At 39.4% G+C, this 24,770-nt stretch overlaps 1 protein-coding gene across 6 annotated transcripts in view; it reads right to left on the reverse strand.

Annotated features, from left to right (window-relative positions):
• Nucleotides 1-24,770, reverse strand: part of tanc1a (tetratricopeptide repeat, ankyrin repeat and coiled-coil containing 1a) — a 240,089-nt gene that overhangs the window by 13,284 nt on the left and 202,035 nt on the right. For all 6 annotated transcript variants that reach the window (XM_041201802.1, XM_041201800.1, XM_041201801.1 and 3 more), the window contains 7 exons: nt 21,201-21,386; nt 19,973-20,051; nt 15,985-16,118; nt 15,156-15,279; nt 14,897-15,072; nt 9,063-9,195; nt 5,541-5,632 (listed from right to left, as the gene is read on the reverse strand). In XM_041201802.1, coding sequence (XP_041057736.1) covers nt 5,541-5,632; nt 9,063-9,195; nt 14,897-15,072; nt 15,156-15,279; nt 15,985-16,118; nt 19,973-20,051; nt 21,201-21,386 — 924 coding nt within the window. The remainder of the gene's footprint in view (nt 1-5,540; nt 5,633-9,062; nt 9,196-14,896; nt 15,073-15,155; nt 15,280-15,984; nt 16,119-19,972; nt 20,052-21,200; nt 21,387-24,770) is intronic.

Here is a 24,770-nt window from a genome sequence, read left to right on the forward strand (position 1 = left end):
GACACCTCATTTTTAGGTATTGCCTCCTGCCCTTTCCATTGAACCAGGGTTGATCCCCTGGCTTGATGGTAATTGTAGAATGGGGTATCCGCCATGAGTTATAGATCGTGCTCGAGTACCATTCTGGGTCTGCTGATGGCCCAATAGCACCTCATGGACGCCCAGTCTTGAGTTGCTAGATCTGTTCGAAATCTATTCTATTTAGCACAGTGGTAATGCCACACAATTCGATGGAGGGTATCCTCAACGTGAAGACGGGACTTCGTCTCTACAATGACTGTGCGGTGGTCACTCCTCCCAATGCTGTAATGGATAGATGCATCGGCGGCAGGCAGGTTGGTGAGGATGAGGTCAAGTATGTTTTTCCCTCATTGGTTCCCTCATCACCTGCCGTAGACCCAGTCTAGCAGCTACATCCTTTAGGACTCAGCCAGCATTGGAGCCACTCTTGGTGATGGGAATTGAAGTCCCCCACCCAGAGTACATTCTGGGTCCTTGCCACCCTCAATGCTTCATCCAAGTGGTGTTCAACATGGAGGAGCACGGATTCATCAGCTAAGGGGGAGGAGCTGTACATGGTAATCAGCAGGAGGTTTCCTTGCCCATGTTTGACCTGATGCCATGGGGCTTCATGGTATCAGGAGTTAATGTTAAGACTCCCGGGGCAACTCCCTCCAATTGTATACCACTGTCCTGCCAGTGGGACAGGACATACCCAGGGATGGTGATGGTAGTGTCTGGGACATTATCCGTAAGGTATGATTCCATGAGGATGACTATGTCAGGCTGTTGCTTGACTAGTCTATGAGACAGCTCTCCCAATTTTTGTTAGCAAGGTGGACTTTGCAGCATTGACAAGACTGAGTTTGGTGTTGTCCTTTCCAGTACCTAGGTCGATGCCAGGTGGTCCATCCGGTTTCATTCCTTTTTTGTGACTTGTCACAAAGCCCCTCCCCCTCAGCTTGCTAGGCTATTTCAGAGGGCATTTAAGAGTCAAACATTGCTGTGGGTCTGGAGTCACATGTAGGCCAGACCAGGTTAGGATGGCAGATTTCCTTCCCTAAAGGACATTAGTGAACCAGATGGGTCTTTACAACAATCAACAATTTCATGGTCATCATTAGACTTTTAATTCCAGATTTTTATTGAATGCAAATTCCACCATCTGCCATGGCAGGATTTGAATCCAGGTTCCCAGAGCAATAGCACTATTAGAGTGACAATACCACTATGCCAATACCTCCCCATTTAAAAAAGCTGAAGATTAGATTGTAAGAATCTGATTAAGGCCTAAGGATGGTTTAGTTGAAATGCTAGACCAGATAGTGTTGTTCCACAATAAGTTGAATCTTGCTTTCCTTGAGAGCCAGCATTATAAACATTGCAGTTCACCAAGAACTTGAGATTGTAAGAGCTAAGAAACTTAAAGGAGCACAATAAAAGAGCCTATGCTCATGATACTCCACAACAGAAATGGGTTTGGGTGCATGAGACACTTAAGATAAATCTACTTATACAGAAAGCTTCTTAGGTGAATACATATTAAATGCTCTTGCCCCTGCAAGTTTCCTGTAAAAGCCAACTGATTCCATTGTATTTCTCCTGCTCCTGTCTTGTTCCTAACAGCTCTCCCAATCTTTTAAATTTTCATCCAATTGTTCATATAGCTAGGTGACCTGACCCTTACTGCTGCTAGTTCGTGGTGAAGACCGGCTGGCTGCTTTAGCTCACACCATCTCTCACCATCAGGCGCTATAGCTTACTGTTAAATAAATGTATATTTTATCTAATATTTGCAGCTGTTACATTACTATGACAAATATATGCATACCACAGAGAAACTGGATACCTGCTGCTGAATCTGCATTTTCTTCCTTCAGAAATTGGCCTTAATCGTAGGATGGTTATAACACTAAGCCATTTGGCCTGTCGTGATCATGTGTTGGATCACCACATGAGCTACTCAGTCCCTCTACCCCATCTTTTCCCTGTAGGCCTGCAATTTTTTTCCTTTTAGATAATTGTCCAATTGCTTTTTGAAAGCTACAATTGAATCAACCGCCATCACACTCTCAGGCAGTGCATTTCAGATCCTAACCACTCTGTAAAAAAAGTGTGACTTACCAACTTTAAAGTACAGCCATCCTTCCTAATATCTCCTCTTTATCAATTTTTAGCCTATCCAGTGTCTCAACTACTTCCTGTTTCATTCACTAGTGTTTGCATCTATCTTTATCAAGGAAGATGTTGCCAATGTAACTATTTAATATCTCAACCATGCCCTCCGCCTCCATAGATAAATCCCCTTTTTGTGCCTAATCAACCCCACACCACCTTTTAATATTTATATGCTTATGAATGATGTTTGAACACTCTTATCACAGGACTGGATGAGATGCCTCCAGAGACACTAAGGGAAGTAAGGGTGGTAACTGCAAATGTTTCACCCTTGTTTAAGAAAGGGTTTAAGGATAAACTCAGCAACTCAGGCTTGTCAGTTTAACCTCAGTGGTAGGAAATCTTTTAAAATGATAATCAGGACAAAATTGACAGCCAGTTGGACAAATGTGGATTAATTAAGGAAGCCAGCAGGGATTTAAGAGTAAATTCCTTTTATGTTAAGCTGTCAGTTTCTTCTTATACTCTCTCTTTGCTGATCATTTATTTTTTCACTTCCCCTCTCAACTTTCTATACTCAGCCTGATTCTCACTTGTATTATCAACTTGACATCTAACATACTTCATTCAGGGAACTCTGGCTTTGTTTGCCCTGCCTTTCCCTCTTGCGGCAATGACCTTTGACTGCACCCGAACTATCTCCTCTTTAAATTGTTAAATTGTGGTTTTGCCTGCCAATCTTTGATTCCAAATTAACTGGACCAGATCCATTTGCACCTCACTGAAATTGCACCCTCCCCCAATTAATTTATTTTTACTTTGGATTGCTCTTTGCCGTTTTCCATCATATCACAAGGTTTAGATTAGCTATGATCAGTGTTCCCTAAATGTTCTCCTCCTGACACTTGATCCATTTGTCCCACCTCATTCCCAAAAACCAGATCCAGCGATAACTCCTTCCTTGTTGGACTGGAAACATACTGTTGTAGAAAATTCTCTAGAAACTCTTCCCCCTCTCTGCCCTTTATAGTATTACTATCCCAAACTGTATTAGGATAATTGAACTCCTTCTTAGGGATGCCAGAGAATTCTAGTGTCCTGTATATTTGTGAACAAGCAAACTGAAGGTTGTACCAGGGGAGTTGAGAGGATACATATACAGACCCTTCTCACGATCATGAAACAAGGATGGAAACTATCAAGGAACAGGTGATGGAATTTTATGGAGTTGGGTTTCAGCAACAAATTGACATGTTTTAGAGTTTTCAAGTACTGGTTAAATCATGATTGGAACACCACAAAACAACCTCCTATATCTGATTTTGTATGCCCTCTTATCGGTAGAAGATTTCCTACATTCTAACAGAGCACCTACTTTGGAAAATGGATCATCTTAATATGAGCACAGCTCTAGGCCATTGCATTCTTGATGCAACCTAACCATTATTTTGTGCATTGTGGCCTCTTTGCTTTTCTACTTCATCCCTCCCAACATAAACTCAAAATCCTATTTATGCTCACCCACCTCTAAGGATTTATTTATCTCTATAACTAAATTCCTTTTTTGTTTCACTGTGGTTTGGTCTGTGTTCTGGCTCAATGAGCTTATCCAAAATGACCACACAGAATAGGAAGTTTACAGGTGGAAACCCTGATCTGCACTAAGATAGGCAATAGCACTCTGGCACTGCCCAGCTGCCACAATTGGCCTAGCCACCTATGTTTGGAAAGGTAAAAATTCATCCAGCGTTCCCACAGACTGCAACCCAGAATCTTTGAAATGTCAAGATTGGGTTTTGCTGTAGTGTTTTGCATTGTAGAACAGCTTGTTCATTCTAATTGTGGAGGATCGTACATGAATAACAGCCAAGGGCATAGTACTGTCAGGGCAGCTAGAACTCTCAGAATACACCAAAGAATCAATATCTTGAAGCAAGCAGAAAAAAATGTAAGAACCCAGAACCATAGTCACTTAGATCAATATGGAGAAAGCAAGCACTTTCACCCTTCTGCTTTGATTTACGAACTGTGTGAACTGAGAAAGGGGTAAAATATAGATTGACATTTTTATTTTCTTTGTAAGTATGGCCTTTGTAGCCTCCACCCAGACTTGTTCAAGACCCAGGCCAGAAAAAAAGAGATTTGGTGTTTGTCAGCAAGTACTGGAAGTGTTCTGAACTACTTCTGAATAGATCCATTCATGAGCTGGGTTATGGTCTCACTAATTACATCAACAGTTGAGTAGGCCAGCCTGGCTAGAAATTTTCCAACTAAAAAAATCACTCTATGCTTTGAACAATAACAAGCCTTGACATTAGCCAGTGTTAGAAGATATCTTTGTTCCCTCTTCTGATTAGATGAATCTTTGGTACTGGTAGTGGGAAGGTGCCCCTCACCACCAACCCCTCCCCTCCCAATGGATCTTACTGGGAAATGCAGACAAATTGTAAATTGGATTATATTGTTCAATACAAGCTAGAAGTAGTAAATGCCAGCATACAGTGGGTTCTTTTCAGAGTTAATACCATCAAGCCAGATCATTGCCACACTAGTGTTCTGAGTTGGAGTCAGTTGATGTCAATGCTGTGCTCGTCTTGGTCATAGTGTTAAAAGAAAATGTGGGATTAGGTGATAATAACCTAAGTTTGTGGCGTCAGACAACACAGAAAAGGTTAATTCCAATCATGTACTAAGACTGATTTTCGATTTGCATTTAGTTGATGAAGCATTTGATTCCAGTGAAAAATCTGGGACAAGCTTGTTATGCTGAAGTATTGCATGGCAATGACAAGTGTCAAAGACTGTGATAACATGTGGCCATGCTTGAAATAGTATTTAATTAATCCACAATGAACATAGCAAGTAAAATGTTTCAACTTTATTATAATCGAATGAACCTCAGACAGTACCAAGACTTACTTCCATTCCAGTATTATGTGGAGGGTGCCAAGATTAGAAACACTTCCATTCTATTACAAGTTACATGAAGGGGCTTTTTCTAAATTTCTGCTATGTTCTTTAATAAAAATAAAAACACACAAATGTGGGAATTGCAATTTTAAAAGACTGCTTTAGTTTCTATTCATTGCTTTTTTTTTTAATATTGAGAAACTTAATTGAAGGCATTAGTCCAAAACACCAAGGTGAACAATAGTGGGAAGGAAGACAATGTGAATCAGAAAGCAGTGATTTGGTGATGCAAGATTGGATTTTATAGGCCTCTGTTGAAGGAAAGAGGGAAGACTGAACAAGATACAGTAAAATACCCCATAATTGAGAGCTCCTGGGTAAGAATGGATTAGAGTATTATCACACACGATACATCATAAAGGAACAACACCTTCAGAAATGTATTTACAGTATGAAGATGTGTGCATTGTCCGAAGTCATGTATAATAGTTCAAAAGATGATTGGACTGTACCTTATAAAGTAGATTTCCCTCTTCCATTAGTTTCTGCAATAAAATGATCAGGATGTCTGGTTTGGATGTGGCCATTGCCCAAGCTGCATTACCTACACAAGTAACAATATGAGTTAATTTTAGAAAAGGACAAGGTTATATCCTTACACAAAAAAATTTGTAAAGTTGTCCTAGCAAATGCTGTCTTAAAAAAAAGCCAATACCTGAACAGTCATTAGAACTTCTGTAGCCTTTGTAACGTATTAATGGAATCATTTAAGGAAAGGAATGAAAGGGTTAAAACGTTATTGTAAGACTTAAAAAGTCAATACTGTTGACCTCTACTTCCATGTAAAATAAATAAGTTTTTGTAACTGTGATGGCTCCTTTTTAAGTTTATACTTAAAGCAAGGTGTCCTACTGAAAATTATACTGGCAATCCGATTAACTTGGCAGATACTTTCATTGTGGTAACAGAAGCCATTTCCAATTACAAGGTACTCCTTTCTTAGAAATTAATCAGTCATCTGTAAACAACACATAGTAGGAATAGCTTAACTTTTGGTATAAAAAAAATGAAGTTTATGCCACATTTAGAAGCACTGGTGCAAGTATTAGTGAATTCCTTTTTTCTGAAAAGGCATTAATTTATGAGTGAGTCAATGTTAATAGATTTCTTTAGAAATACTGGATATGAAAAATCCAAAATAAACATTTAAAGCCTATACTGCCACAGTACAGGTACTATTTTGGATATATTTTATTAAAAATAATTGCCATGGCACTGGGCAACATTATTGGTAATAGCAAGTCAACGCACCTTTAAGAAAATTCTTCCAGAATATATACTGTCATATTGTTGCCTATATGAGGTGTTTGAGGACATACTCCTTCAGAGAAAAATGAGGACACTAACGGCTAAGGAGGAAGCAGCACCGAGGGTGTGGAAAGCAATGAAAACGTTTACAACCTACTTGCAAAAACAAGCCACCTTGGTGAGTAGCTATATTACAGTAAAAAGAATGAATTAAAATCAGAATTTATCAAGAACAAAAGAAGCACATCACAAACTATTGGCTACAAGTTGGACTTTGGTCTCTAGAACAAATTACTGTAATTTTATTTACAAGATAATCTCCAACAAAATCTCCACAATTAAAGAAAATGTAAAACTATCATTTCAGTAGCAGCCTACATTTTTCAACCTGTAATATTTTAATGTCTCCATCCATTTACAATTAAACTAATAATGCAGTGTGGAAAATCTTGGCTTGCTATGTCTGATCAAAGCTGTGGTGTAAACAGGACATGTGGCATGTGTACATTCACAGTGGATACATTTGACAAACAACTTACAAGTCAGAAATTACCACACTTGTCAATGAAAATACAGTTCTTCATGTGAAATCACAAACTCAAATCAAAATTCTCATGAGCAAAATTGTATGTCAAAACAAATTAAATTAGGAGAGACAGAATTAACAACCACCAACTGAAATGTTAACTCTGTTTCTCTTTTCACAGATGCTGCCAGACCTGTTGAGTATTTCCGTCAATATCTATTTCTCTTTAAGATTTCCAACATCAGTATCTGTAGTATTTTGCTCTTGAAATTAAATTAGGCCTTGGTATGTAATGGTACATTCAATCACATGTTAAAAGCTTATGCAAAGCTGAGACTGCTTCCCACTGATACTAAACTTGGGAGTGCAAATCAGATGTGAAGCCTCAAACTCTTTGAACTGAAGTGAAGTGGAGTGTGATTCCTTTTCCAGGGTCTCACCTGATGTAGGTGAAATAATGGTGTCTCTTAACACCAAGTTAAAAAGGTAAGGTACTGACAGTCCCTGTTCAGAAATCTTTGATGGCTAAGTAAACTGTTTCAAGGCTAAGGCTAAATAGGTTTACAGCAAAAAAGGTCCAAAGTATTCTTTTATTTTCAGAAGTCAAGTCAGGAAAATGCTGATTAAAATCAGGTCCTGCTGATCTAGCCATTTGCAGTCTTACAAAGTCTAACTCTGGTCTGGAATTGGAACCTGATCAGTACTGAGCCATTGGCAGATGCATGGCAGCATATTGTTAGCTGCAAATGAAGTGCACATGGAGGGAGATTGAAGAGTTAATTTTACCTTATGGTATGCCAAGATGGGAAATATCAACTGTATCTATCATGTGATCAACTGGAAGCCCAACCGATTAGTCATTTATCTTGTGTCAGTGTTAGTTGGCACCAAATGCTATGTTACTTTGCGAATCAGCCATTTTGTAATTGGATCAGGGCAAAATATAAGGCGATCAGAGGATTCTGAGGTCCTGTCCTGTCCTTTTTAAAGAAATCAAATGTGGAACCAATGTTACAAAATTGTAAAAACAAATAAATCTAATTGGTCTATTTTCAAATTAGCAAAACTCAGGAATGCAATATTCTAAACATGATCCATTGTATGAAGAGCCTCATTGTTAGTTTACTGAGGATCTTTGTCATTTGTGCCTGTAAATATGCCTATAAAATACCAAAACTGAGAACCTTTCATACATGAATCCAGAACATAAATGATAGAAGCAACTTGTACTTATGGAATGGTTGCATCAGTTGAAACGGTTTGGTGTAATAATCTTAATAATTCAAACTAATTATATCTCTTAATGATGCCATAGGAACATCAATAAGCCATTCAGCCACTCAAGCCTGCTCCACCATTCAATTATGCCATGGCTGATTTATACCTCAACTCTATTTATCCACCTTACCTCCAATATCCCTTGATACTCTTATCTAATAAAAACTGTTAGGCAAGGTGTCAGAGTCCATTAAATAATAATTAAGGGACATCAAATTACTTGTTTTCTTCTTGCATACATTGTATATCCAATGCACATTTGATAATCAATCCACACAAAAGGATAGCAATTAGTAATTCTTCTCTACTGTGAATTAAAATCTCTGCTATTTGGTGCTGTCCAGGAGACAAATTATTTCTGACAATTAAATGAAGCAACACAATGTTCAATAGTGTTCAGTAAAGAATGTTAATTAGCCAATTAACACATGTGCTGTGTATTTAAAATAGTCTTAATTTAGCTTGAATAACTGACTATCAATACATTATTGTAGTAAAATGTAAATGCAAGTAAAATGATCTGCACAAATATTTGTATTATAAACAAATGATGTCTAAAGATGCAAATACATCTGACATTTCTCAAAAATAAATTATTACATGTTTGACTAACAATGAATCAAGATTTTCACATGGACCTTAATAGGACTTCCGTGAATGGGACCAGACAAATAACAAAATAAAACCAAGCGTCAAATTTCCCAGATTTTCTTTGAAACAGGGAAATTTCATATTTTCAATTGATAGTAACAATGAAAGATGTTTACAGAAAATTTAGCTGCATACTTTACAACACTATGTCTAGGACAAATCTGCTCCCATTTTCTGCCAGTCAAAATTATGGACAAAAATGGCAACATAGCTTATGAAAAATGCTACAATTAATTTGTAATCTGGTTTCCTGTCAGTCATAAAGCCATACCTAGTTTTGCACCTTTCTTGAGCAGCATCACTACCACTGAAGTGTTGCAACATCCAATTGCTCTGTCTAATGGACGCATTCCACTGTGGTCAACATGCTCAATCATTGCACCTCTTTCCACCAGATACTGAACCTGAACAGTAAATATGAAATTTATTAAACACGTTTATCATATGTAATGACACAAGATTTCCTCATTGTTTTGACAAATCATCTCTGGTTTTACAGGATCATTGTTTTAAAGTGAAATGCCTGAAACAGCTTAAATATTCATCAATCTTTCTCTTTGTTTAGAGGTGACTGAAACCTGCATTAATGCGGAGCTAACATTCAATTATATTCAGCGCCCAAGAAACATCTTAATCTAATCTTATTGCTCCTTATATTAACATTCCTAGAAGCGATTTTGATTTTCTCTCAAATAATGAATGTAATTAATAATACTTCAATTTCACTTTACTTCAACCACCCCTTGTTTGAAAAAAAAACAGCAACATATTTTCCCTCCACTTCCTTTCCTGAAGGTTTCTTGCTGGGGTTTCATAAGAATTGGTTGGCCGATAAAGGTATTATTCATGTGTGAGCCTTGACATACTATTCATCCACCACCTGCTTGCATTTATATAGCATCTGTAATGTAAAATTAAGTCCCACGGTGCTTTACAGAGGAAGGAGAAAAGAATTGGCGATAGCTAAAGAAGCAGATGCCAAGCTATGGAGGGAAAATAATTTTGTTTTATTCTTTCATGGGATGTTGCTGGCAAGGCGAGTATTTGTTGCTCATTCCTAACTGCCCTCGAGAAGGTGGCGGTGAGCTGCCTTCCTGAACTGCTGCAATCAATCTGGACTAGGTACACCTACAGCGATGTTTGGAAGCAAGTTCCTGGATTCTGACCCAGCAACAATGAAGGAACAGTGATACATTTCCAAGTCAGGATTGTGTATGCCTTGAAGGGGAACTTGCAGATAGTGGTGTTCCATGCGTCTACTGCCCTTGTCCTTCTAGGTGGTAGAGGTCATGGGTTTGGAAGACGCTGTTGAAGGAGCCTTGAAGAGTTGCTGCAGCTCATCTTGTAGATGATACACACTTCAGCCACTGTGCATCAGTGGTGGAGTGTGTGAATGTTTAAGGTGGTGAATGGGGTGCCAATCAAGCAGGCTGCTATGTCCTAGATGGTGTTGAGCTCCTCAAGTGTTGTTGGAGTCACACTCATTCAAGCAAGTGCCTTGAAGATGCTGGACAGACTTTGGGGAGTCAGGTGGTGAGTTATTCACTGCAGAATTCCCAGCCTCCGACATGCTCTTGTAGCCACAGTATTTATGTGGCTGATCCAGTCACGTTTCTGATTAATGGTAACCTGCCCCCTGCAAAGATATTGATGGTGGGGGTTACTGCAATGGCAATGCTGTTCAATGTCGCAGGGAAGCGGTTAGATATTCTCTCATTAGAAATGGTCATTGCCTAGCACTTCTGTGGCACGAATATTACTGGCCACATATCAGCCCAAGCACAAATGTTGTCCAGCTTTGCTGCATATGGACATAGACTGCTTCAGTATCTGAGGAGTCACAAATAATACCGTATGCTGTGCAATCGACTGCGAACATGCCTACTTCTGACCTTATGATGGAGGGAAAGCTATTGATGAAGCATGTAAGAAATAGGGACCTTTAAGAAAGTTTTTTTTTAAGGTTTGTAAGGTACTCTCATGGAATTAGCTGGCACAGCATTTAATTCTGGGTGTGGGGGGGAAAAAAAACAATTCTGAGGAGTCAGGGACCAAGACAAGGTCGAGATAAAGATCAGAAACATTGCACTCTATAAACATTCCTGAACCGATAACAGGAAGCCTCCTGGCGCCCTGCCTTTACCTAGCAAATACAGTCCCTTCCCACCTACATCCGTGATTCCCCTGACACCTTACGTCACATCAACAATTTCCAGTTCCCTGGCCCCAACCGCTTCCTCTTCACCATGGACGTCCAATCCCTCTACACCTCCATCCCCCACCAGGATGGTCTGAGGGCCCTTAGCTTCTTCCTCGAACAGAGGCCCGAACAATCCCCATCCACCACTACTCTCCTCCGTCTGGCTGAACTTGTTCTCACGCTGAACAATTTCTCCTTCAACTCCTCTCACTTCCTCCAAATAAAAGGTGTGGCTATGGGTACCCACATGGGCCCCAGCTATGCCCGTCTCTTTATGGGGTATGTGGAACATTCCTTGTTCCAGTCCTACTCCGGCCCCCTTCCACAACTCTTTCTCCGGTACATCGATGATTACTTCGGTGCTGCTTCATGCTCTCGTCGGGACTTAGAAAAAATTTATTAATTTTGCTTCCAATCTCCACCCCTCCATCATTTTCATGTGGTCCATCTCTGACACTTCCCTTCCTTTCCTTGACCTCTCTGTCTCAATCTCTGGTGATAGACTGTCCACCAATATCCATTACAAACCCACCGACTCCCACAGCTACCTCGACTACAGCTCCTCACACCCCGCTTCCTGTAAGGACTCCATCCCATTCTCTCAGTTCCTTCGCCTCCGTCGCATCTGTTCCGATGATGCTACCTTCAAAAACAGTTCCTCTGACATGTCCTCCTTCTTCCTTAACCGAGGTTTTCCACCCACGGTCATTGACAGGGCCCTCAACCGTGTCCGGCCCATCTCCCGCGCATCCGCCCTCACGCCTTCTCCCTCCCAAAAACATGATAGGGTCCCCCTTGTCCTCACATCACCCCAACAGCCTCCTCATTCAAAGGATCATCCTCCGCCAACTCCAGCATGATGCCACCACCAAACACATCTTCCCTTCACCCCCACCCCCCAATCGGCATTCCGTAGGGATCGCTCCCTCCGGGACACCCTGGTCCACTCTTCCATCACCCCCTACTCCTCAACCCCCTCCTATGGCACCACCCCATGCCCACGCAAAAGATGCAACACCTGCCCCTTCACTTCCTCTCTCCTCACCGTCCAAGGGCCCAAACACTCCTTTCAAGTGAAGCAGCATTTCACTTGCATTTCCCCCAACTTAGTCTACTGCATTCGTTGCTCCCAGTGTGGTCTCCTCTACAGTGGAGAGACCAAACGTAAACTGGGCGACCGCTTTGCAGAACACCTGCGGTCTGTCCGCAAGAATGACCCAAACCTCCCTGTCGCTTGCCATTTTAACACTCCACCCTGCTCTCTTGCCCACATGTCTGTCCTTGGCTTGCTGCATTGTTCCAGTGAAGCCCAACGCAAACTGGAGGAACAACACCTCATCTTCCGACTAGGCACTTCACAGCCTTCCGGACTGAATATTGAATTCAACAACTTTAGGTCTTGAGCTCCCTCCTCCATCCCCACCCCCTTTCTGTTTCCCCCTTCCTTTTTTTTTCCAACAAATTATATAGATTTTTCTTTTCCCACCTATTTCCATTATTTTTAAATATTTTAAAATCTTGTATGCTCCCTCCACCCCCACTAGAGCTATACCTTGAGTGCCCTACCATCCATTCTTAATTAGCACATTAGTTTAGATAATATCACCAATTTTAACACCTGTGTTCTTTTGTTCTATTGTTGTTGACATCTTTTGATGATCTGCTTCTATCACTGCTTGTTTGTCCCTACAACCACACCACCTCTCCCCCCCCCCTCCCCCCCCCCCCACCACCACACACACACACCTTAAACCAGCTTATATTTCAACTCTTTCTTGGACTCGAACTCAAGTTCTGTCGAAGGGTCATGAGGACTTGAAACGTCAACTCTTTTCTTCTCCGCCGATGCTGCCAGACCTCCTGAGTTTTTCCAGGTAATTCTGTTTTTGTTTTGGATTTCCAGCATCCGCAGTTTTTTTGTTTTTATTAATAAAAAATAACCTCAAGCCAGGGTAATGGACAGGCTTGGGGGTGGGATCACTCTGACATCTTGGGTACCTGTCCCGTGGCCATTGGTCAAAAGGATTTCAACATGTGATTGACACTAGATAGCTACCAGCCCCCAAAATTAGGATATATCAATGGGTGCTTATTGGAGTAAGGGCCAGCCCTTGCTTGGAAGAAGACAAAGAGCTCCCAGACATCCTAGCCAGCTTGAGGAGGAGAACAACAAAGAGAAGGCGACTGCCTTTGGCAAACAATGAAAGACAGAGAGCCTGACAGTCACTTCAGACAGTGTTCATCCTCTGGAAGCAGAATGCTACTATCACAAGCCATTGAGATCAACATACTCTGTGCTAACTGCCCACTTGTCCTCTCCACTGCATGGGTTATATACTTTACTTGTCTATTTAGTTAATGCATTATATCTAAACTGTTATTTCTTCATAAACTTAATAAACTACCTTAAAATTACTTACGAATACTCGATTGCCTATCTTAGATACCTGTGGTTCCTAAAACCAAAATCTTACAAGCAGCTGAAGATGCTTGGGCCTAGGACAACCCTGAGGAACTTATGAAGAAATGCCCTGCGGCTGAGATGATCAGCCTCTGACTACCACAATCATTTTCCTTTGTGCTAGGTTTGACTCCAACTAATGGAGAGTTCTCCCCACCCCACCCCCCTCTCATTGACTTCAATTTTGCTAGGGATCCTTTATGTCACACTTTGTCATATGTTGCCTTGATGTCAAGAGTAGTCCCTCTCACTTCACCTCTTGAATTCAGTTCTTTTATCCATGTTTGGACCAAGGCTGCAATGAGGTCAAGAGCCATGCTCCTGGCAGAACAATAAACTGGGCGTCAGTGAACAGTTATTGCTGTGCAAGTGTTGCTTGACAGCACTGTCAACACCACCTTCCATCACTTCGCTGAAGATCGAGAGTAGACTGATGGAGTGGTAATTGGCCAGGTTGGATTTGTTCTGCTTTTTGTGGGACAGGACATACCTGGGTAATTTTCTACATTGTCAGGTAGGTGCCAGTGCTGTAGTTGTACTGAGACAGCTTGGCTAGGATCATGGATAGTTCTAGAGGACAAGTTTACAGTACTGCTGCCAGGATGTTGTTAGGATCTACAACCTTTGCAGTACCCAGTGCCTTCAGTAGTTTTTTGATAACACATGGAGTGAATAGAATTGGCTTAAGTAATTGAAAGTTGGGTCAAAATGATGAGATTAAGGAGAAGTTTATTAAAAGGAGGAAAGAGAAAAGACAAAACAATTTAGGGACAAACTTGCAGAGAATAGGAACAAAGCCACTGAAGGCTTTTCCAACAATGGTTGGGCGAAGTGCATGTGTGAAAGCACAAAAGACTAGATATGGTGAACCAAATCATACTGGAAAGATAAAAAGCTAGTTCACAAGGGTATCACAACTGAGTCCAATCCCCTCCTCATTCAATGTTCATACACCTGTACTTGCAACACAAGTCACTTGGCAGCAATCAAGAAGGGGAACTCCAACCAATTTCCTTCACATCCCCCACTAAACCCCACCTTAAACTATGGTTCTGAGGCCATACTGCAGGAGTTGAATTCAATATCAATCAGGGATCAAATCTGAATCTTCCCAATCTTTAAGGCTCAGCTATGGACTGCTTACAACCACTGAACCTCTAGATAAGTTGTCCATTTCATTCATGAGTTGGAAATAAAGAAAGAACTGATTGGGTAAACATATTTATCCACTGAATCTTATAGACCAGAAAGGTCCCAGGTTCAGTCTCTCATACGGGAACAATAATTCATCTTACTGTCTCCCATTAGTGAGAAAGTCAAAGATGGATTCTGCTCCTGATCACTATCCAGTGATTTGAATACCCACTTATCAGCAGTGATCAATGCTTTGTTACCAAACTCAACACATCAATACATACCATAAGCAAAGTTTGACAATACTCACAATGTCGGAGTCTCCATAAAAAGCTGCTAGATCTAGGGGTGTGCGACCATTCTTATCTGTGTGGTCAATAGCTGCACCCCTCTCCACCAAAGTCTGAACCACAGATTTTTGACCTTTCAAGCAAGACCAGCTCAAAGGAGTCAATCCTTCCTTATCTATTGAAGATATGGAAGCACCTAAAGATCAAAGTCAAGTAGAATATTGAAACTTAGCAGAAAAATATAAATGCACAATTTAACGAAGATTGACAATAGTTTACCTTTTGAAAGTAGAAATTCAACAGTGCTCACATGCCCTTCACAAGAAGCCACCATAAGTGGTGTACGTCCCTGCTTATCTGTTGCGTTCAAATCAGCACCATGCTGAAACAACAGGTCAGCAATCTAAATTTCCACAAAATAAAAGAATGAGAACAGCAGTGTATTGGCAGATATTACAGTCCTCACCACCTAAACTACCCACATTTCAATGTGTAATTGTTTAAATCAGCCAAATGCTAATCATTTTCTATTATAGTAAATTACAGCATGTTTAGTATCTTGAATGTTTTAGGCAGAAACAGCTATCCACTGAGTAGTTTGCACTTTGTTATGCATACAAGGTAATTGTACCATAATCACTTGTAAGTGTGATCAGGCTACAGCTTATACTATTCAGGGCACATTCCAAATCAAAGTAAACAGTATATTGTGAAGATCCAAAGTACAAGACTGATAACCTTTTCTTAATTTTATTATTCAGCTTTCTGACTGCACCTACTAAAGAAATATTCACAAATAACCAGTCATTTTACACTTACACACAAAATAGCTAAATCTTAATAAACTTTTTTTTATACGTCTGTTGACATGTTAGCATCAACTAATTCATTGTACAGAACATCAAAGGTGTTGCATTTACAGGAAATAAATAGTTGAATGTGTATATGGGGAATTGCAGTAACACAAAAATGTCTTTTATAAACGGTGGAGACTTTACCCGTTATTCTAAACCTACTAATACTAAAACAAAAATGTTGTATCTTAAACAAAAAAATCATTTTTCCAACCATAAGAAAAATCATTGCAACAAAATGGCATATACACTACCTGCCAATGACCTTGTCTCGCTGCACAAAATACTGGAGCGATACCCCTTCGATTGGGATGGGATACCACAGCTCCTTGTTGCAGGAGCAGTTCACAAACTTCCAGTTTACCCCTGCCTGCTGCTGCTGTGAGAGCTAAGAAAGGAAAACAAAATGCTCAATGCACAAAACACAAGAGAATGACATTCAGCCCATTTTGCCAGTGCTGGCTCCTTGAAAGATGATCCAATTAGTTCCACTCCCAATTTTTCCCCATTGCCCTGGAATTTTTGCCTTTTCAAATATATATCCAATTCCTTTTTGAACTTATTATTGAACCTGCATCCATCGCTATTTCAGGCACTGCATTCCAGGTCATACCTCACTGTGCAAAATAAATTCTCATCTTCCCCCCACCGCACACCCCGCCCGTGTTCTTTTGTCAATATCTTAAATCTGTGTCCTATGGTTATCATCCCTCCTATCAGTGGAAAGTTTCTTTCTATCCTAACAAAATGCTACAATTTTGAACGTCTCCATTGAATTTCCCTTTAACCTTCTCTTCTCTAATTTCAGGTTCTCTTAAGTCTTTTCATTTAACCTTCTCTGTTTTTTGAAGAAATGTGTAACATTTGCAACCCTCCAGTCCTCTGGCATCACTCCCATATCCAGGGAGGATGAAAGATTGTGGCCAGGGTACTGCTATTTCCACTCTTCCTGCTCTCAGTAACCTAGGCACCCCATCTGGACCAGGTGTCTTTTCTACTTTTGAGTTCTGGCAATATTTTTAGAACCTTTTTGTTTCATATTTCATCCTTATCCAATTTCTCTACCCATTCTTCTTTACTGTGATATTAGCAGTATCCTCTTCTTTTGTGAAGACAGATGGAATGTACTCACTTAGTATCTCAGCCATGCAGTCTGCCTCCACAAGATTTCCTCTTAGGTTCCTAAATCAGCCCACCCATCCTTAGGGTATCCTTTTATATTTCCTTTTTATGATACTTGCTAGTCTATTCTCATACACTCGCTTTCTCTCTGTAATCTCCTCCTTCTGTTCTCCTTTGCAGTTTATTATCTGGCTTGATTCTTTACTTTATTTTTTATGAACTTGACATTTATCATAAGCCTCTTTTTCCTGTTTCAGGAACATAAGGCTTAGGAGTAGGCCATTCAGCTCTTTGAGCCTGCTCCGCTATTCAATAAGATCATGGTTGATCTGGTTCAATTCTTTTACGCATCAAGGAAGCTCTAGCTTGGAATGGCCTTCCTTTTCCCATCATGGGAAGGTGTTTAGTCTATATTCAAACTGTGTTCTCTTTAATTTCCTCATTTACTGTTTTACCCGCCAATCTTTGATTCCAATCCACCTAGACCAGAACTCTTTTCAGCTCAATGAAATTTGCCCTCTTCCAGTCAAGTATCTTCATCTTTGATTGCTCTTTGTCCTCTTCTACAACTACTCTAAGCATGGTCATATTGTGATCACTGTTTCCCAAATGGCCTTCCACTGAAACATAAGAAAAAATAAGTAGGCCATATGGCCCTCATGCCTGCTCCACCATTCAAGAAGAATATGGCTGATCTTTGATTTCAATTCCACTTTCCCAATGGTCCATGGTTCACTTGCCCCAATTCATTCCCCAGAACTAAATCTAGCACTGCTTCCTTCCTCATTGGGCTAAGAACATAATGATCAACAGAGTTCTCTTGCACACATTTCAGGATGAGCAGCAAAATAACAATTCTCACTGGCTAATGTTTGTTTACAAGTGTACAGCTCACACACTTGTACTGTATTTAGATGTATATGAAAATACTATCAAAATTAATTCTATTTGGCATATTCTCCCCTCCCCATTTCCCACATTCACTCTGCCCTACTTTTGACCGTAATTGATCCAACTGAGCTTATCTTTACTCCTGAAAAAAATTAAGTTTAACATTTTTATTTTATTTGTTTCCTCCCAGCTATACTCATTGAAAATTGCTATTAAAGACTTTCTTCAATCATTAAAAGCCAAGACATATGACTGCATTATGGTGAGAGGTCAATTTTAATATTTTATGCATCAAATTGTGGAAAAGGCTCACACTGACAACCTACACAACACAAAGGCACCTGCTTGAATAAACCTGATCATTGCAGCTGGAAGGATAAAACTGCAACATTTGATTAGAAGCATGTCTATCTTGGAAAATAATATTTTGGAATCATTAATATAAAGTAATGTACCTCAAATATAGTTTAACTGAAGGCATTCTGGAAATTCATTGCCTTTGCTACTTGGACTTTACTGCTTCTTGCAATGTGTGTGTAAATTAAAATCTTCCATTATATACCCATTATTTGTCACCTTCCTCATTATGTCAGTATTATGTCAGTAAACAACTCAGAGTCTTGCATCCTTTGCTATATCTTAACTCTACCCAGATTGCTTCCATAGCCTGATCGCCTCCACTAAAATCCCTTGCTACTGCTGCAATTGCGTCTTTTATCAATATTGTGGCACCTTCTCCGTTTCCAATTTCCCTGTTTCTTCTGAAGATCCTACATCCTGTAATATTTAGTTCCCAATCATGCCCAGCTTGTGGCCGGGTCTCTGTAAAGCCACATCATCTTGGGCCACATCATCATACATTTTAAGCTGCATTTTGCTTTTAACTCACTTGTTGAGCTAAATGCTCCACCCTGCCCACATGTCCTGCTGGTCTTTCTCACATACATGCCAAGTCAAAAAGTATTTTCCCTTCCTGCTACCCCCAACTAGTTTGAATCATTTCCCCACTGCCTTATTTACTATTTCCGCAAGAGCCTGGGTCTCTTTCCTATTTAGATGAAGGCCTTTCTGTCTGTACAGTTGATGCTGTGCCAAACATGGTCCCTGTATCCCAAAATTCTGAAACCCTCACCTTAATGCCCTTGAGGGGAGAGCAGTGAAGATGAAGATCCTGAAACCATTTAGAAACAACTAGATGAGGCAATGAGTGAGTTTGCTGGGGAGGAGGGGGTAATGACAGCAGAGGGTAAGGTATTCTGGATGGGTGAATTAAAATGTGCAGAATGCTCTCAGGAAAAAAAAGAGGCGAACTCTGGAACCTGCATTCAAGTTTTAATTGTTTTTGCTTCTCCTTTTTTTCTAATTTAGGCTTCAACTTCTCTATCCATATCTTTAACAATTTCTCATTTTTCTTCTTGTGGAAATTTATACGTTTTATTTTATCATTTATGTTTTGATTCTGTCAATATTCTTCTTTTCTCCATAGCATCCAATTGAATATTTCATTACTTCCCTTCCCTTTTTTAAAAACTTTTTCTATTCATATTTTGAAAGTGTAATCCAAATAAGAAATGTCTCTGAGTGAAAATTCATTCAGGGAATTGATTTCACTCCATGGACATTCTTTTTGAGAACCCTGATTTTTCACAACAGACTTTCTGGAAAGTCTTCATTCTATTATCAAAGACAAATGTACTTTTGTTTTCTTTCATACAATTTAATTCCCTAATCATCAGATAAAAGACAGAAGTACTTACAAGAACATCCATTGACATAAACCCTCTACATTAAAAATAAGCTTCCTCAAAATAAATCTCAACAATTTTTTTTGCACACCACTTCAAGTGCTAACTCAGTACAACCCATGAATGTTTCCATTTTATTCTGAAAATGGATCTGCTGAATGAAATCATATTAATAAAAGTAATGAAACAAATCATCTCCTGGACAAAACGGTGGCATTGCTAAGTATTATTAATTAAAACAAAAAGCAAATTTAACCAAAATTCAAAGTAATAAGTTAAATTCAAGTACAGTAAAGTACATTCAATCTCATTATATATAAGTTTCACAATATTAGTGCTCATTGCTAATGAGCAATTGCAACAGTTAAAATGTAATCATAATCATTTTGTTATCTGGTGAAATAGTAAGAGTGCATGTGATCCTTCTTTAAACTGTAGGAACTTGATTTATAGTGCAAACAGAAAAACTCTCAAAAATGATTACCTGTTTCACCCCAAAGAGTGTCGAAGCTATTGATCTCTACTCTATTCTCATTGTCGAGTTCTTGCAGATTCTTCACAATCTATAAGTAGCATAGATGCAAACAAAGAAAAATTGAAAAGGATGAATGTCAGACAGGAATAAAACATACTAATTTTTCCTAACAAGCTTCAAAATTCAAAAATAGGAGGTGCAAAGTAGTGTTCTCCAATATACTTCCATTTTTAGGAAAGAACAGCTTTTCAATAAAATTTAAGAATTTAAATGAATGGCTGGCAAGCTTGATGTCAAAGCAACAACTTATTTGTAATAAAATCATCAAAATAAAAAGGGCTGCTACAGGATCGGCAGGCTGCCCGCAGTTTCAACTTACAACAACTTACAGGAATCATTTCAGAAGGTTCTTCTTCACAAAGTGATCAACACTTGGAATGGGCCTTTGAGCAGAGGGGTGGTGATCAAAACCCTGGAATCTTTTAGATAAATTTGATGCAGCATTTGGGGAGAAGTATAAGGCTGCTCTGGATGGATGAATTGAAATGCACAGAAAGATCTCGCTCTGATTACATTATCAACAAACTGATTAAACATTGTTTAGCTTTAATTTTTAAGCGTTGAAATCTTCTGCAATATACACTTAAAAGAATGAAGCATTATTCTGCGCCTTTGGGTAATTCTGTTCTATACCAGTTTTCCACTGTGGTCTGTTCATTAACCACCACTAGGCAATGTGGGGAAACCACCTACAGTGACTCTTCCACCTACTTCCAATATGAGAAGCTGCCTGCTGGCAATTCACAGATGAAGGATTATGGACACAAACAAGCTCTTCAACTAGCATTCCAGTAATATTGGGTTCCAAAATAAAATGAGAGAAGAAAATATTTTGCTTGTAAACATTTGCAAAGAATATTCCAGAAAGTAAATCATGGATGCCACAATACAGTATCCACATAGCAAATCATTAATTCCAAACAAAGAAATGAGGAAAGATGCCATACAGAATCAAGAAACTACTCAGAAACAAACTTGAGCTCACTACATAACAGGCCCACTTAATTGCATGTTCAATGAAGGATCACATCCATCCAAAACATAAAGATAACTTTATTCTATCAAATGTTGTACAAATGTAAATGACAGATAGTCCTCAAAGTATTTTGGTGGAAAATGTCCAGAATTATGTATGTATAATATAAGCAGGTTGATATATCACTTTCTTGGAACTTACTTCAGTATGTCCCATGCTTGCTGCTGCAATCAGGGCTTGCTGAAGGGCCTGACTTTTCCTGAAAGAATGCTGGTGCTGTGTGGTTAATGCCCAATCCACTTGCAGTAAATATTTAATAACTTCACGATGACCTCGTAAAGAAGCATGAACCAATGCACACTGACCATTTTTATCTGTGTAATCAACCTGCAAGTTAAAAAATTTAAATTAATTTAACAAAATAACTGTACATTGCATTGTTTTCAAACACTAACATGAGATTCTTTTTAAACTTACATTACTATGATCCCTATTTTTAATTCCTTTTACCATTCTAGTTGAAAGCCTTTCACAGAGATCAGCAACGAGATAGTATATAACAAGGTGGTATCTATAATTTTGAATTCTAAATATGTGCAACATGATCAATGGTTTTTCAATAAAGTAGTTACACAAAATATCTGTATCTAAAAACTTTGTATCATCCATAAACAAGATTATCGTAAGCGATTGCTTCATTATCAGTGTTACTTATGCTAATTATACTAAATTATTTGAGATAGTTCACTACATATACATCACTGATTAAATAAATTAGGCATAAAATATATGTATAAAAATTAAACAGTAACAAATAACAAGGCAGATTGCCGTAGGTTACAACATGAAACTTAAAAGTTCCTCTGGCTCACAGTAATAAAGATGTGATGATTTACTAACCCACCCATCACTGAAACTGAGTTGCTGTCTATTGCTTAAAAAAAAATGCGTACGTGGCATTAAGTCCATACCATCAAACCTTCCCTTATTCAATTTCACATCAACAGAACAGAAAGACATAGTGAGAGCAGATTCCCTTTAGAATTACAATTATCCAGCTACCCCCTCAAAAGATCAAAGCTAATTCAAAAATTGATATGGTACACAATGAACAAACTTTCCTGTTCAGTGCCTAAAACTATTCATGTAATTAGCCCTTGCTCTCAAAGAACTGGTGTGTAACTTTATACCCAAATACACCAATGCAGCTTTACAGAGGTTGAACAGAAACCCTGGTTACTGCAATTCAGCTCATTGGATGAACAGAAGCATTTTTGTATTCCCCTTGTTTTTATATAATGAAATATAAACGTTATCAGACCATGTAAACTATTAATCATATGAAAAGGAGCAGAAAGTCAATACAGCTGCTTTCATCCAATTCTACGACTTTGACCTCAAGTGCTGTATGAAAATAACCAAGAATGTAACACTTGTTAACTCAGTTAATATTGTGAAACCAGATCTAATAGCTAACAATTTATAAGTCATGCATCGACATGAATTTTTCTGCCTCTTAATCGGCTAAGGAAATGGCAGCACATGGCTTGAGATAAAGTTCTTATCTCCTTTTTAAATTCAAAACCAGTTAATAGGAAATCAAACAGCATCTTTTACTGCTAAATGAAGCTCATAAAATTCAGAACATAGGAACAGGAGTATGTCATTCAGCCCCCCAGCCCATGAAGCATTTCAGTTCCTCACCAATTCAGATTCAGGCCAGATCATGAAGGACATATCTGTCAGACTGGGCCTGCAGCAGGTGGTGAGAACCACCATGAGGGAAAACCCCACTTGTCCTCACCAATCTACCTATTTCAATCCATGCTAAATGGAATAGATTCAGAACAGATCTAGTAACTCAGATCAAAACTAGCAATTCATGAGGGGCTGTGGGCCATCAGCAGCAGAATTGCATTCCACAATAATCTGTAACCTCATAGCCTGGCATATCCTTCACTTTTATCATACTGTCAAGCCAAACGTCAATCCTGGTTCAATGAGGAGAGCATGCCAGGAGCAGCACCAGGCATACCTAAAAGTAAGATGTCAATCCAATGAAGCTACACATAGGATAACATGCATGCTAGGCAGTAAAAGTAGCATACTCCAAGCAGAGTGAAACAACCCCACAACAGATCAATCACATAAAAGCTCTGCAGTCCTGCCGCATCCAGTCGTGAATCTTGCCAGATAATTAACAACGGGAGGAGATTTCATGAATATCCTCATCCCCAATGATGTGGAACTTAGGGTGTGAGTGCAAAAGACAAGGCTGAAGTGTCTGTGACTATCTTGAACTAGAAGTGTCAAGACGATCCATTTTCACCTCCTCCTGAGGTGTCCAGGATTGTAGATGCCAGTGTTCACCCAATTAGATTGACTCTACATAATAGCAAGAAAGTTGAGCACAATGAATACTGAAAGACAATGGACTGCCAATGACATCCAGGCTGCAGTGAGCCCAGTCTGGCACTTCTGTTCTTCAAGTAGCACTTACTCACCAATAACCTGCTCACCAATGCTTAGATTGGGAATCACCAGGATCACTTGGTTCCAGACCTCAATAAAGCCTTGATCCAAACATGAGCAAAAAAGCTGAATTCCAGTGATGAGGTGAGGGTGACTGCCCTTAACATCAAGTCAGCATTTGACTGAGTGTGGCATCATGGAGCCTTGGCAAAACTGAAGTCAATAGGAGTCAGGAAGAAAATTTTCCACTGGTTGGAGTCATGCCTAGCACAAAGGAAGATAATTGCGGTTGTTGATAGCCAATCATCTCAGCCTCAAGACATTTCTGTTGAAGTTCCTCAGGAATGTATCCTAAGCTCAACTATCTTCAGCTGTTTCATCAATGAACCTCCCTCCATCACAAGGTCAGAAGTAGGGATATTCACTGATGACTGCATGATGTTCAGTTCCATTCTATTCACTACTTAATCATCTCAATTTATTTCCTCCAGCACACCACAGCAACAATGTACACTATTTACAAGATACAATGCAGCAACTCACCAAGGCTCCTTTGACAGCACCTTCCAAACCTATGTACTTTACCACCTCGAAAGACAAAGGCAGCAAGCATACGTTGCAAGCTCCTCTCCAAGTCACACACAATTCTGACTTGGAACTATATCACTGTTTCTTCAATGTCAAAATCCTGGAACTTCCTAACAACACTGTGGGTTCACCTAAATCACAAACTTCAGCTGTTTAGAAGGGAGATCACCACCACCTTCTCAAGGGCAATTAGGGATGGGCAATAACTGTTGGCCTTGTCAGCAATGCCCACATCCCACAAACAAATTAAAAATAAATCTATATTCTACTTCCATTTACCAGCCTTGGCTCCATATCCCTTAATATCCTTACCTAATAAAAATATATCAGGGTTTCCACATTTTCAACGGATCTATTCTCAACAGCTACACTACTTGGTGCCCTACTAGCGTGAGTTGTACAGTACCAAGCAGCAGTATGTGCAATCTCAAACTTATACATCATATGGTAGATGATAAATGTTTATGTTGCGAGTTGTCATATCAGCGATGCACTGACTGAAAGGATGGTGGAAGGAGACTCAATAGTGTCTTCTGAAATGGATATACTTTAACAGGTAACATTTTCAGGGCTATGGGGAAAAAGCTGGTGAGTGGGACTAGTTGGAAAGCTGTTTCAAAGAGTTGGTACTGGTACAAAAACTGATTGGCCTCCATTTGTGCCACATAACTCTGATATTAGTCTAACAATGGGCCAGAATTTACTAGAGAT

This window comes from Carcharodon carcharias, chromosome 12, assembly GCF_017639515.1.
Source record: "Carcharodon carcharias isolate sCarCar2 chromosome 12, sCarCar2.pri, whole genome shotgun sequence".
NCBI classification, from domain to species: Eukaryota; Metazoa; Chordata; class Chondrichthyes; order Lamniformes; family Lamnidae; genus Carcharodon; species Carcharodon carcharias.